The sequence below is a fragment of the Podarcis tiliguerta genome (assembly GCF_965153285.1).
Source record: "Podarcis tiliguerta genome assembly, chromosome: 3".
NCBI classification, from domain to species: Eukaryota; Metazoa; Chordata; class Lepidosauria; order Squamata; family Lacertidae; genus Podarcis; species Podarcis tiliguerta.
In genome coordinates, this window is record NC_139536.1 from 117,019,236 (window position 1) to 117,032,408 (window position 13,173).

At 38.5% G+C, this 13,173-nt stretch overlaps 1 protein-coding gene across 5 annotated transcripts in view; it reads right to left on the minus strand.

The window, feature by feature from the left end:
• Positions 1–13,173, minus strand: part of VPS54 (VPS54 subunit of GARP complex) — a 42,273-nt gene that overhangs the window by 25,983 nt on the left and 3,117 nt on the right. For 2 of the 5 annotated variants that reach the window (XM_083435294.1, XM_083435293.1), the window contains exons 2-7: positions 8,016–8,177; positions 6,257–6,498; positions 4,699–4,777; positions 3,877–3,911; positions 3,208–3,339; positions 899–1,284 (exon numbers count right to left, since the gene is read on the minus strand). In XM_083435294.1, coding sequence (XP_083291420.1) covers positions 899–1,284; positions 3,208–3,339; positions 3,877–3,911; positions 4,699–4,777; positions 6,257–6,498; positions 8,016–8,151 — 1,010 coding nt within the window. In that variant the 5' untranslated portion in view covers positions 8,152–8,177. Of the gene's footprint in view, positions 1–898; positions 1,285–3,207; positions 3,340–3,876; positions 3,912–4,698; positions 4,778–6,256; positions 6,499–8,015; positions 8,178–8,956; positions 9,056–9,103; positions 9,474–12,826; positions 12,950–13,173 lie in introns of those variants that run through there. The other 3 variants (XM_083435295.1, XM_083435297.1, XM_083435296.1) reach the window with 3 other exon arrangements.

Genomic DNA, 13,173 nt, shown 5'->3' on the forward strand with positions numbered 1-13,173 from the left:
AGGGTTTCTCAAACACCTGAACCCTGGATGAGCTTATGAAGTTGTCATTGACCCAATGTAAATGAATAAAGTGAGGAAAAGCACCTATAGACAATTTTCTTAGCAGCAAAGTCTGAGAATATGGTTGTATTGTGGAATCATCTTGTTAAATACAGAAGTTCCTCACAGGCAAGGGATGTTCACTCTGCGCATGACATGCCCTTTTCTGCAAGCTTCTTTTCCACCCCAACTCATTTTGACCCACAGGTCTTTATTCACTCCTTGCACAGCCCCATCAAGCCCAGGAGTCATTATCGACCACTTTGGGAAACCCTGGACTAAAATATAAAGGGCCTTTTAGTCTAGAAAACAAGATTTTTTTTGGGGGGGGGGAGTGTGACAGTGCTTTATTAAATTATGGATGGTGTGGAGGAAAATAGACAAAGACAACTTTCCACCTTCTCTCATAATACTAGGTGACCTGTACTCACCCATTCATCTTGACTGGCCTATATTTAGGACAGAGAGGAAGGGCAGTCCGAATACCCTTTACCTTTGCATTTATGTGGTGTACAACTATTAATGTAAATAAGAATTCACACTAAATCAAGGATACCTTTAGGGCCTTTTAAAAAAACTGACTAATTACATTCTCACTGGACACTAATATACTGTAATATAATTAACAATATAGTAAATTAGTACAACTCAAATGACATATATAAAGATACCAGTTATAGGTGGTATGCAGCCAAGCTTTACTCACTTAGTCGTATCGATTAATTTCAACAGCTCTACTCTGAGTTAAATTTAGTTGAAGACCAACTTAGATCTGCATGAACCAGATATCCCTTGAAACTGATCATAATAATTTTATATGTGATTATGAGTTTCTACTGGAATGTCAAATGCCACCTACCGGAAACTGTGAATGCCCTGGAGCTCCTGCTGTAGCACCTCTTGTGTTGTTGCTATCAAGTCTAAGGCTCCAACAAATTCAGAAGTGGACAGTAATAGTTGTACAGTAGGCTGTGTTTGGTGCACTGTTGCCATTAACTTCAGTTTATTATATGCTTTTATACAGTTATTTCTAGTCAATGATAATCTTAAAACTTTAAGAGATCCTTCACACATCACTTTATCAATTTGGCCTATTTTATCTCGAAGCATTTTCACAGCCTGGGAGGTTTTCCTGAGGTAGTCTTGCAGCTCATGCTGGGAGGTCATGGCATGAAAAAATGCTTCTGAGCGGAGAGAGATTTGATGAGCGATGTTTACTTCCACAATATCCAGATAGTGGCTCAGCTTAAGGGAAGAAAGAGAAATCAATATTGTAACATTTGTGCTCTTCATCTACCACAATCAGTGTCACAATACCAGACATTTAACTCAAGTAAAATGGGCACGCTGCCTTTACAAATCACACAGGAACACAGCCCATATTTAATTAACACTGGATTTAAAACTAAACAAAGAAAAACAAGAAAAAAAGTATACAGCATGACACTGGAGGTGTATTTCAATCTTCCTGAACGTTTAAGAACAGGCTTGAACGCTGCCATTCTTCAAGGAGGAAAGTTTCAAAATGAGACTTCAGCATGAACTGGCTAAGTTGGAATTAATTTGCAGATTTGATACTTTCAGATCAATAATGACTCGAAGTGTCTTGTGCACCACAATATTATCTTCCATTAAAAGTTCATATACCCTATTTAACTTGCTTTTGCCGATTCATTACAAGTTTGAGTAATGAATACCCACTCTGGGTCTTTTATTCCTGTTAAGATATTGTAGAATCATAGAATTGTAGAGTTGGAAGGGACCCCAGGGATCATCTAGTCTAACTCCCTGCAATGTAGGAATCCTAACTAAAGCATCCAGGACAGACCTCTGCTTAAAAACCTTCAAGGAAGGAGAATCTACCACCTTCCCAGGGAGTCCATTCTACAGTTGAACAGCTCAGTTCATTTATATATCATGCTCACTTACACTCTAAATTGCAATGCGGCATTCTTAATTTTTTGCACTGCCTTCTGGTCTCACTATGTAATAAGAACTTCTCACTGTCACCCACCATTCTTTGGGCTGCACCGAATTGTATCTCTGATGTGCGTCAGACTATTTCCCACGGCAAAACTGGTGTAGGTTTTCTACTGCTGAACAAAGACTGCTTCCCCATTTTTGCTCCTTTATTGACACAAAGTTGTTCCCACTCAATTGTTCATTTTTGCCTCCTACCTATGCTTCATGTAGGCTTTCAAATTTAAATGTATTTTCAGGTGTCTGACATGTTAATCCACCTCAATGTGTGTGCCTTTTTAGAAAGCAACAATCTTTTTCCCCGAACACCTCCTTTTTTTTACTGGAGGCAGGAAGAGTCTTCAGAATCTACGACTATCCAATCAGCACTCTGCCCAGCTGGCTTCTCTTTGAAACAGAAAGAATCTGGGCTCAATTAGCGCTGATAGTCAACTGATATAGCGGTCAGGGTGACAAACAAGGATTATGGAGACTTTGTTCAAATTTTCACTCTGACATCAGATTCGCTGACTAACCTACTTCATAAGGTTGTTGTTAAGATAAATGGGAGGAAGGCAGAATCACAAATCCCACCTTGAGCCATTTTGAGGAAAGGCAGGATAGAGATGGAATAAACAAAAATAAATAAATAAATTGTGCATCCATCCTAAATGGGGTAATGGCAGATTAAGAGCATTTTATATCAGAAATGATATCAGTATCAAGCAAGGATAACCCACACTTCAAATGTTGATAAAGTGGCTTGCCTTAAATGCTTATGCCACAATCCATTTTTAGGGTTTAATGTTCTTAACCTTCCAACAGACACAACCAACAGTCCTTTATAATATCTATATGTTATAGAGTGGCTGGGGCAACCCAGTCAGATGGGCAGGCTACAAACAAACAAACAAACAAACAAACAAACAAACAAACAAACATTTTATTCTGAAAGTGCTCAACCAGAATTACACAAGCCAAGAAAATATGCACCGTTAGCATCTTAATAAAGAAACTTCCATTGCACTGATCAAATACCTGCTATGGAAACAGTTTATTCAGGGCTTTTTTCCTAGAAAAATAGGTGCCGGTACGCACCATGAAGTTGTTACAGTAAATGTCAGTGTTTTTTAACAACAACAAAAAGAGGTGCTGGTTCTATGTCCCCTTGAGTACCCCATGGGGGAGAAAAGCACGGAGTTTATTTACCTTTTCTTGAAGCAACTTTGAGGAAGCTGCATCACGATTTCCTTTGCCTCCAGTAGTATTAAAATGAGACCAAGGTAATACTGCATTAAATGTTAGGGGATCTTCCAAGGCAAAATCTGGTTTTAAAAAAATCTGAAAAAAGAAGTCAATCACATCTCATTACCACACACCACTAATGTTCCCACCTTTACCTGTATAGTGCAGACCCCCATTCCTCAACCTTGTGGACTAAGGAGGAAAGAAGGGAAGATTGCACAAATCTGAAGCTTGCTGTAGTATATTATTGCATTGGGCCTATGTATGTGTGAAATATGTACGGATTATTGTAGCAAAGGACAAAAATAAAATAAAATGTGACTATAGTGTTAGTGTGAATAGTTAATCTTCAGAATCTAGCAAAAGAAACAACTTCAAACAGAGGAAGATTGCTGAAAACAACTGGAATTGATGCATTTTGATAAGTTGCCTAAATTCTGCATACATTGTCACATATAAGAGTAGGATAAGCTATGCTAAAATATGTATCTCTATTCTGTACACCGCCCTGAGACCTGCAAGTATAGAGCGGTATATAAATTCAATAAATAATACATACAGCCCAAATAAATTAATAAGCAAAAGACACGAGCAAAGCATTTCTTCTTACAGCTATGAAAATCTCCATCATACCTTAGGTACTTGCTCCAGATCTGTCCTGGATTTATCTAAAAATAAAATGCCGCAACAAATAGAAGATTCAAATTACATATTTTCACAGTAAACTCCAGTTGCTCATTCATTTTCAATTTTATGAAACATACAGGCCCTTATTAAACTTTGGAATGTTTCTGGATTTGGTTTCAGATTGAATATACACAAGTAAGAAAAATCTGAACTCAGTCATTTTAGATAAATAGAAGAAAATATTATTAAAGCAAATATTCTCCTTTGTAGATTGAAGAACCATCTCAGCAGGCAGTGGGGAGGCAGCTATTCACCTCTTTCACTCTCTCGCCATTGGAGAGTTGAAAAGACAGGGTACATGAGAGAGGTGTATAAAATTATGCATGGCATAGAGAAAGTGAATACAGAAATGTTTCTCTCTCTCTCTCTCTCTCTCCCTCTCTCTCATAAATACTAGAATTTGGGGGCATTAAATGAAGCTGAATTTTCGAAGATTCAGGGCAGACAATTTGAAATATTTCAGTCAGCTAGATGTCGTATTTTATTTACCAAGGTATTGGGTGAAATTAGAAATTATAATTGCTGTCTTCACTGTAATTTATCTTTGCTTGCTTTATGGTGAAGCTGTTGTTTTATTAGCCCTGTTTTTCTGTACTCTGCCATTTCTGTGTATTGTTATCTTTTTTCTGCATATTTTATGACTACCTTACTTCATTGTTCCCCGCTCAGGGAATCAATTATCCAATGAAGAGTGAAATTTGGGACGTATGGCAGCCCTAGTAAATGAAAGAGAATGACTACGCAGCTACAAGAAAACCTGTAACCTACCATGAGTATGTAACAGTGTCCTATCAAAAGTATCTTTAGGAGGACAAATGGTCTTGCATCTCTCATGAATCTTTTCTCTCTACAAAAGGTGAAGAAAAGTCCGGGTTTGAAACATTTTCTCCCCACAGCACATTATTTAAGTTTCCTATGCAAAATGAAAATTGACTGACAAATTAAATCTATTATAATGCAATGGTGTAATTCAGGACTGCATTCCTATTAATAAAATATATTAAAGATTAAAATATATATATCAAGGCCAATTTTTCTTATACCTTTAACTAAAGCTGACATCCTATGCGCACATACCTGGGAATAACGCCTACAATAGCTCTTATTTCTGAGTAGCCATGCATAGGACTGGGCTATCCTCTGAAGAAGGTTGACTTCCCCAACCTTAGGTCCACATATGCTGTTGGACTGCAACCCCCATTATCTCCATGGCTGGTGGGACATATCGTCCCAAAGCACCTGAGGGCCTAAGGCTTCTTTGTAAGGTTTAGCACTAAAGTACTCTTCAGGCCTTCATCCTGAACATGCAAGGGGGGGGGGGAGTGCAGGGGACTGTCCCACAACTTTTGTGTGTACAGCAGCACCAACCCTCCACTCTCCATCTTAGTGTGCTTAGCATGAAGGGGTCTTCTATGCAAATCCAACTGGACAGACTTAGAAGCCTCCCCATGATCAGGAACTCTGGATTATTGGTTTCCTACTGCGAGGAAGCTTCCAAATTCATTCAGTCAAATGCATCTTGAAGTCCTCTTCAGACCTTGCTCCTCAAACTGAGAAGGGCTAGATAGAGTGTGTGCAGACACATTCAGAGGAGAGTAGAGTAACTGTTCCAAGCTTTTGGCCCTTATGCTTCTTTCATCACGCTGCTTCAAAATAGGAAAAACTGTTTAAATGAACAAGTCTTGTTTCTTCTCCCAGCATATGGAATCTTTTAAAAAATGTTCATATAATACTGTGTGTGTGCAACAAATGTAAAAATTTCCATTAAGTGTGGGCCACTTCAGATGTAACAGGAAACCACAGTTTTGTGTAGCTAAACTATGGTTTGCTTGTACATCCTCATGGTTTTCTATGAGGATAACAAAACAGGATCTGAAACACTAGCTCAAAGCTGGCTTTGGCTGACAAGTTAGCATTAACTGTGCTGATCCTCTGCCTGCCTGGTCTGGCAGCAGATTCCTTTTCCTGCTCACCTCCTCACTATCAGTCCCTCACCAACCAGGCAATTTAGGTCCTAAGCCAGCTTGCAAGAAGAAAAATAAACAGTGAAAGAATTTAAAGAGACAAATACATTTTTATCATCTTCTGTGAGGTAGCAAATTAAACTGCACAGAATACGCAAAAAAAGTCAGTCAGCATTCCATGGCCACTGAGCAGACCCAATCCTCGTTAGGCTGTTTTGAGGCACTATGGGGTTTCTTTCTTTCTTTCTAGCTTTGGGTTCCCCCCAACTCTCCTTTTTCTGCCCTTATTTGCTACAAAAGCAACAGCACTCACAGCCTGAACATCAGAAATAGACAGGTCTATCATAGGATTTCTCTTTTACCTGAACAATTTCCTGTTGGTATGTTACAAAAAGTTCCTTGCTGATTTGTGGGAGGTAGAGCGAAGGCACAACTTCAATGTCCACAAAATCCTGTCCCCATGTTTTTGTAAAGAAATCAGATTCCCTTTTTGTTAACCGAGGATCATTTAGTGCTGCTGGGAGATTTACTTTGGAATGATAAATAGTCCATCTATGCTGATCAGCAACTAAAGATGGACTGTCACATAAACTATTAGGATCACCTGAAAGACAAAACAGTAACTTGAAAGAGGCATGCATTTTTTCCAGCAATGACAAGATAAAATCTGCAGCATAATTTAAGAATTAACTATACAAATAAATATCTTAAGAAGATATTACACTCTAATTATGTACTGCAGGACTGCTCTGCACCTTTGTGTTTAGACTGAAATATATCCATCTTATCTTAATATTGCTTTTAGCATTCAGGGTAGAACAGAAAACTCTGAACTCTCCCATGTTGGCAGTGAGGTAGCAGATACAAATCTCCATGCAGCAGGTAATTTCAGGTATCAGAGAAATGAAGCGTATTAACAATTGTTATCTTTGTGCATTTTGCAAAGCCTCACAATGACAGACCTACAAATCTTCTACACATTGAAACAGTCATCATGTAATTTACTATTGTTTGCTCCTTTCAAAGGTACCTTTTTTAAAAAAAATAGCAGAACCTAAGAGTATAATTAAGAGAAGAATTAGAAGGCAATGCAACATTTCAAGAGTTACATTATCCTGAAATTGATTTTAATTGTTTTTGCTATAAAAACAATCTTACTGAAATTGATTTATTACTCATCCAGCATGTTCTTTTCATTCAAGCTCACATAGGCTATCAAGTTTAAAGCAAATATCCGAAATTTAAACATTTACTGTTTTTTTACGTCTGTAGTAATATGCAACTGTGCAATAAACAAACTAATGTCAATTCACTATTTAAGGATTGTATCTGTCTAAGTCACACTCAGAAAAGATCCCCTGAAATCACTAGAATGTAGTTTGTCGTGTCCACAGAGTTCAAGAGGTACACAATGTGTATGTTTAACAGCATAAACTTTACCATGCCTACCCTGCTAATGACAGGCGTCTCTCCACTTACGTGTGTTCAACTCATGTATACACGCAGAGCTGGTAAATAATTAAATAAATCTATTTAAACTGCAAAAATGTGCGAAAGGGGAGGCCTGTGGAGAGTTGGAGTTTAAGAAAAGAGGTTTGGAGGGAGTGATTGTGCTGGAGTTTGGCTTTTTAGATGGTGTTCTATACATGATGTCATGTGTACTTGTGGTACCTGGGAACATAACCCTCATTTAAGTGGGGACACGCGTGTATCAAACACAGATCTCAGTTTCCATGAGATATGGTGTGTGTATGGGGAGAGGGAGAGGGAGAGAGTTAAGGGTAAGGGTCTAGACCTAGTAACTTTGAGATCCCACCTGGCGCCATATTATACATCTTTAGGTGCCACGAAAATTGTTCCTCTTCAACCAGCCCTTTGGTTGATTAACATTCTATGTCCTTTTAAATGTGTTTGTGAGAGGGGGGTTATTGGTGTGTTTTGGTTTTGTTTTTGTTTCTTTATTTTGTTTTGATGCTGTATGTATGAATGTACGGTATGTATTAAATCTGTATACAAATTTAATACATACATACTGTAATGTGGCACTCAACAGCTTTTCAATGGGGTAACGTGGCACTCAGCTTGGAGAAAAGTTAAGCCAATTTTGTTAGAGACACTTGCCTGTTGGTTCCTTGGGACATACATCTGGCAGCGACTGCACTGGTCGAAAGCGTTTGGCAGAATCCACTTCCCTTTTAATGAAAGTATCACTGCTCTTTGATGGAGGCACTGGTGAAGACCGGTGGCTTGAGGCCATTGCATATAGTCACCACTGGTTAAGTACTGAATGAAAAAGAGATAACATGTATTCATAAACATCTTTTTAGATATTATGGCAGGCTGATGGCAATTATAATATGACAACCCAGTTATAGAAACTGAAAGTTAAGGTAAAAAAGGAGATGAAATGGTTTAGAAAAATGTGATGAGACAACTGCATACAATCTTCTTTATGTTTAATGAATACAGTGGTACCTCGCTTTTCGAACATAATCCATTCGAGAAGACCATTCAAGTTCTGAAACATTCAAAAACCGAAAACTCAATAGCCGACAGCTAGGCCTCAGGATCTTGCACTCAGCGGAAGCCGCATTTCTGTTCGACTTCTAAGGCATGTTCAAAAACTGAAGCATTTACTTCCAGGTTTATGGCATTCGAAAACTGAAATGTTCATCAACGGAGACGTTAAAAAACCGACATACCACTGTATTTGGAAGAATAGTGTGGTATTTTCAAGTGATTTAATTGCAGTATTTATCCACTGGGTGTCATTGGTGACCTTAAGTAGACTCTCTTTTAGAAATATACATAATTGTTATGCATTATGTGTGTATATTAATAACTATTATCAAATATGGGACTTATTTGTATATACATACAAATAAGGCTAGAGCAGTTTTTAGATAAGTTAGGGGAAACAAATGGCCAAGATCAAATCAAATATACCAGATACCTATTTACTTCAATTTAACAATGGTCATAACAGCCCACTGGTTAACAAATGATACCCATGGGGCTTTTTTCTTTCTAGGAAAAGTTTTGAGTACATGCTAACAATAAACCTTTATAACCCCTTTTTCTTCAACTAGTCTTCATCTAGTTCACTGAATGCAACCAGGTTCTACCTTCCTGTAGAATTTTCTAAGATGCAAATGCTGATTAATTGAACATAAATCATCAATTTGTGATTACTGTACACAGATACCAACATGCTAGGGAAGAGACAGGTGGGATAAGCAGTCTTTGTAAGATATTCTGGAAAAAGTATAATGCTTTTGCTTTCAACTTCCTCGTCGTCATCTTCCTCCTCTCCCTTCTACCATGCATAATCACCTTATTCCCTGCCAAAGGTGAAAAGCTTAATCTCAGAAACAAAACAGAAACATAACAGGAAGAGTAAATGTTTCTAGTTGAAGTCATCTCACTAGACCAATAAACCAGTCCTAAATCAGCAGCAACATGATGCCACACTAAATTATTCACAGCTAACAGCTATTTGAGTATAGTCATAAATTTAGCATCAGTTGGTTAGAGCCTGGTGCTGAGAACACCCAGGTTGCAGGTTTGATCCCTATAAAGGACAGCTGAATGTTCCCGCATTTCAGGGAACTGGACTAGATCCTCTGGCTCCCTTCCAACTCTACAATTCTGTGATTCTATGATCTTATAAATAACTAACCTCAGCAAGCCACTGTATACACCAGTCTATTCACACAACAACAACAAAATGTCACAATTCCTAATTGCTCTAGTAAAATAGTATCAAAAGGGGAAATATCAAAGTGTGCTCCACAATTAGCAATTACGTGGTGAAAATCATTTCCGTTACATCTTAGACCTGTGCAGGACATTCAAACTAACTATTTGTGAAGAATGGCCCCAGCTTATTAACTAAGATGCTTCCTCATATTGCAATGTTAAGTTTTCTAATTTAGATAACAACAGCATCCTTCTGAATTTAGTGAATATTTTTTTCAAATATGCTGTAATGCACAAGCCTTCCAATTCAAATCTCATCACAAAGTAAAAGTGAAATGAACACAAAACAAAACCTCACAAGAAAATCTGAAGTATCACCAACAGAAAATACTTGAATTGCACTCCTACATTAGACTGCAACTGTATCCTGTAGTCATACCTCAGGTTGCGTCCGCTTCAGGTTACGTGTTTTCGTGTTGTGTCCGCAGCAACCTGGAAGTACCGGAACGGGTTACTTCTGGGTTTCGCCACTTGCGCCTGCACAGAAGCGCTAAATGACGCCATGCGCCTGCACAGACACAGCGCTTCAACTTGCGTCAGTTCCGTGTTATGGACAGGCCTCCGGAATGGATCCCGTCCATAATACGAGGTTCCACTGTACTTCTACATAGATGCAGAAACTATAGCTTACATTCATGGGCACAGCCTGGATTTTTGTTGGACGGGCCAGGCTTTGTTGGGGGGAAAGGCTTTTGTTAGGGGGGCAGATTTGTATTGGTTTTTATTGATTTGAGGAGGGAACTGCCCCCCTGCGGCTATGCCCATGCTTAAGGCAGGCATTGATATGGCTCCAGAAGCTAAAATATGAACTTCGATTAATCACAGCTCATATAATAAACTTTGCTGAACATTTATTTTTATTATATTTCCATCTAACTGTCATTACATTTTCACTGGCAAGGCTAACATACAAATGTTCCAGTTTTAACATTTGGAAGATCTTTTTAAGAACTCATATTTCAGTGCCTGAAAATGATTCATGTTGATATTACTTCCCTCACTGATGTAATAACAGTATGTCAAATTTTAGATCAATTAAATTAACCTAATACTGATCTAAGCTACGTCTTAATGAAACACATTGCAGTTATTGCAAGCAAAGCATCTGGAATCCATAGGCAAATATACATAAATAATCCCAAATAAATTCCCTGAAATTCAGGGACTCCTTGCTTATTCCAAAGCACACAGTTTCAGTAAATGCAATGATTGCCCTTGTCCAAGTCAAGAAAGCAAGTAAGAGCTGTCTGCACATCCAAACTTCCAAAGAGCTCTGAGCTGAAGCCAAAGTGTTTTACCCTGAAAGTTCCTCATACTGCTTAATTTAAACTGTTTATAAAGTATATATGAACAGTATACAAGTTAAGACACCAGCTCCTAAATTTAACCTGCAGGATTACTCGTTTGTTTGTTTGTTTGAATTCATTGCAGGGTCTGCTATGCTTACATGTCAAATACGTAGTATAGAAGCTAAATCAAACTAAATAATAATACGGTAATTGCTTTTGGCTGGGTCAGAAGGTCTTCTTGACTCAGATCTCTCAATCCATCAATGATCATAGTCAATGAATGTTGATAAATTGGAAAGTTGTGGAAGGCTGGAATATGTATTTCACTGAGAAACACATATAGCAAATGTGAAATAGTAACCTCTAGATAAATAATCCCTTCATTGGTCTGCAACATTCAACTTTTCCAACTTGGCAAAATGGAATGGTTAAAGCTGCAATCCTATATACACTTAGCTGGCAGTAGACTCCAGTGCTGAGAGGAAACCTAACTCCCAGAGTTAAGGTGCAGGTAGCCCCACACCCAAATGGGGAAATAGTAGGCTGAAACTCAGCATACTATATTAGTTTTGCAAAAGCATGTCCCTTATTTACTTCCAAATAAGCTAGGAACCTGTTCTGACCTTCAGTACTTAGCAGTTAAGACCCTAGCTACACGTATTATTTAGGATTACAGCTCATAACAGGTCAATAAAAGTATTACTAGCACAATCATATGCATGCTTACTTGGAAGTAAGTGCAGAAACTGAGAAATGTCAGGGAGAGGGACAATCCTGCCTCATCAAAATGCCATCCAGCATGGCACACTGAAGGTTTTGATTGCTTTCTCAATAAATCATATTTTGTGCAGGTGAGGGCCCCCACAAATGAAAGAAAGTACTCAAGTCTTTGCTACCTCGGGTTAAGTACTTAATTCGTTCTGGAGGTCCGTACTTAACCTGAAACTGTTCTTAACCTGAAGCACCACTTTAGCTAATGGGGCCTCCCGCTGCCGCCGCGCTGCAGGAGCACGATTTCTGTTCTCATCCTGAAGCAAAGTTCTTAACCCAAGGTACTATTTCTGGGTTAGCGGAGTCTGTAACCTGAAGCGTATGTAACCTGAGGTACCACTGTACTGTAATAGCAAACTCAGGAGGTGAGTACCAAGAGGACTGTAAGCAAAGAGGGCACACATTCTACTCATGTAAAAACACGCTGATTCCTGGACCGCCTACGGGCCGGATTGAGAAGGCGATTGGGCCACATCCGGCCCCCAGGCCTTAGTTTGCATACCCATGGAATAGACTTACGAGGGTTCTAGTAACCCCCATTTCACTCCAGTGAAAATAATGGATCACAGAAAATAATGTAAACTCAATTCAAGGTTAAATTTATATGTAACCAGTTATATAACTTTGATTGTCCAAACACAAGAAATGCTCATCTTGGTGCGCATATATATATATGGATATATCAATGTTAGTAGCCTCTACTAGTATCAACAAGATGTTAGCAATTTCACTCCTCCAATGCTGCATTATGTGATTGATATAATTCACATGCCTGTCTGAGCAGACTGTGGGAATGGAAAACAGCCTTATCTCTCTTCCACTGTATGTACTTTGTAATGTACTTCTGCTTTTACTTCGTTATAAATAGTAAATTAGACTATGATGTTTCACGCTTCTTGCTGTGTTATGCTAGATGATGAGTGTGCATCAATCAAGCTGGTTTATGTCGCTAAGCACACTGGAAGAGCGGGGAGATGCCTCTTCCAGTGTTGTGCATACTGGAAGATGCTCGGAGTTCTGGGGGTTAGCAGGCACCCCTGGGCGTTTTCCAACACATTGCACTCTGCAACTATTCTACAAATGATTTAGTATAACAATATTAAGTTTGCAAGCCTTAATGAGGAAAGTCCAAGAAACTCCCAGTAAGGAGACCACCTATTTCTTCCAGTTCCATCAGTTTAAAAAAACCTTTGAGATTGTAACACACACGGTTATTTTCAAGTCCTAAACAAAAGATTAAACACATTTAAGAAAAACAGAATAAACATTCAAATGTGTGATTAACATTTCAAATGTTGATAAAAAGAGGTGAATGGACAGAAGACACCATGTACAATAACACCAGGTGACTTTTTTGGTACAGAGTAAGGTAACTCATTTATAAACATGAATGTGGCCCAACTCAGAACTTTTTAGTTTGAAGATAGGATGGTTACTCCGGTGTATATATATATGAATGA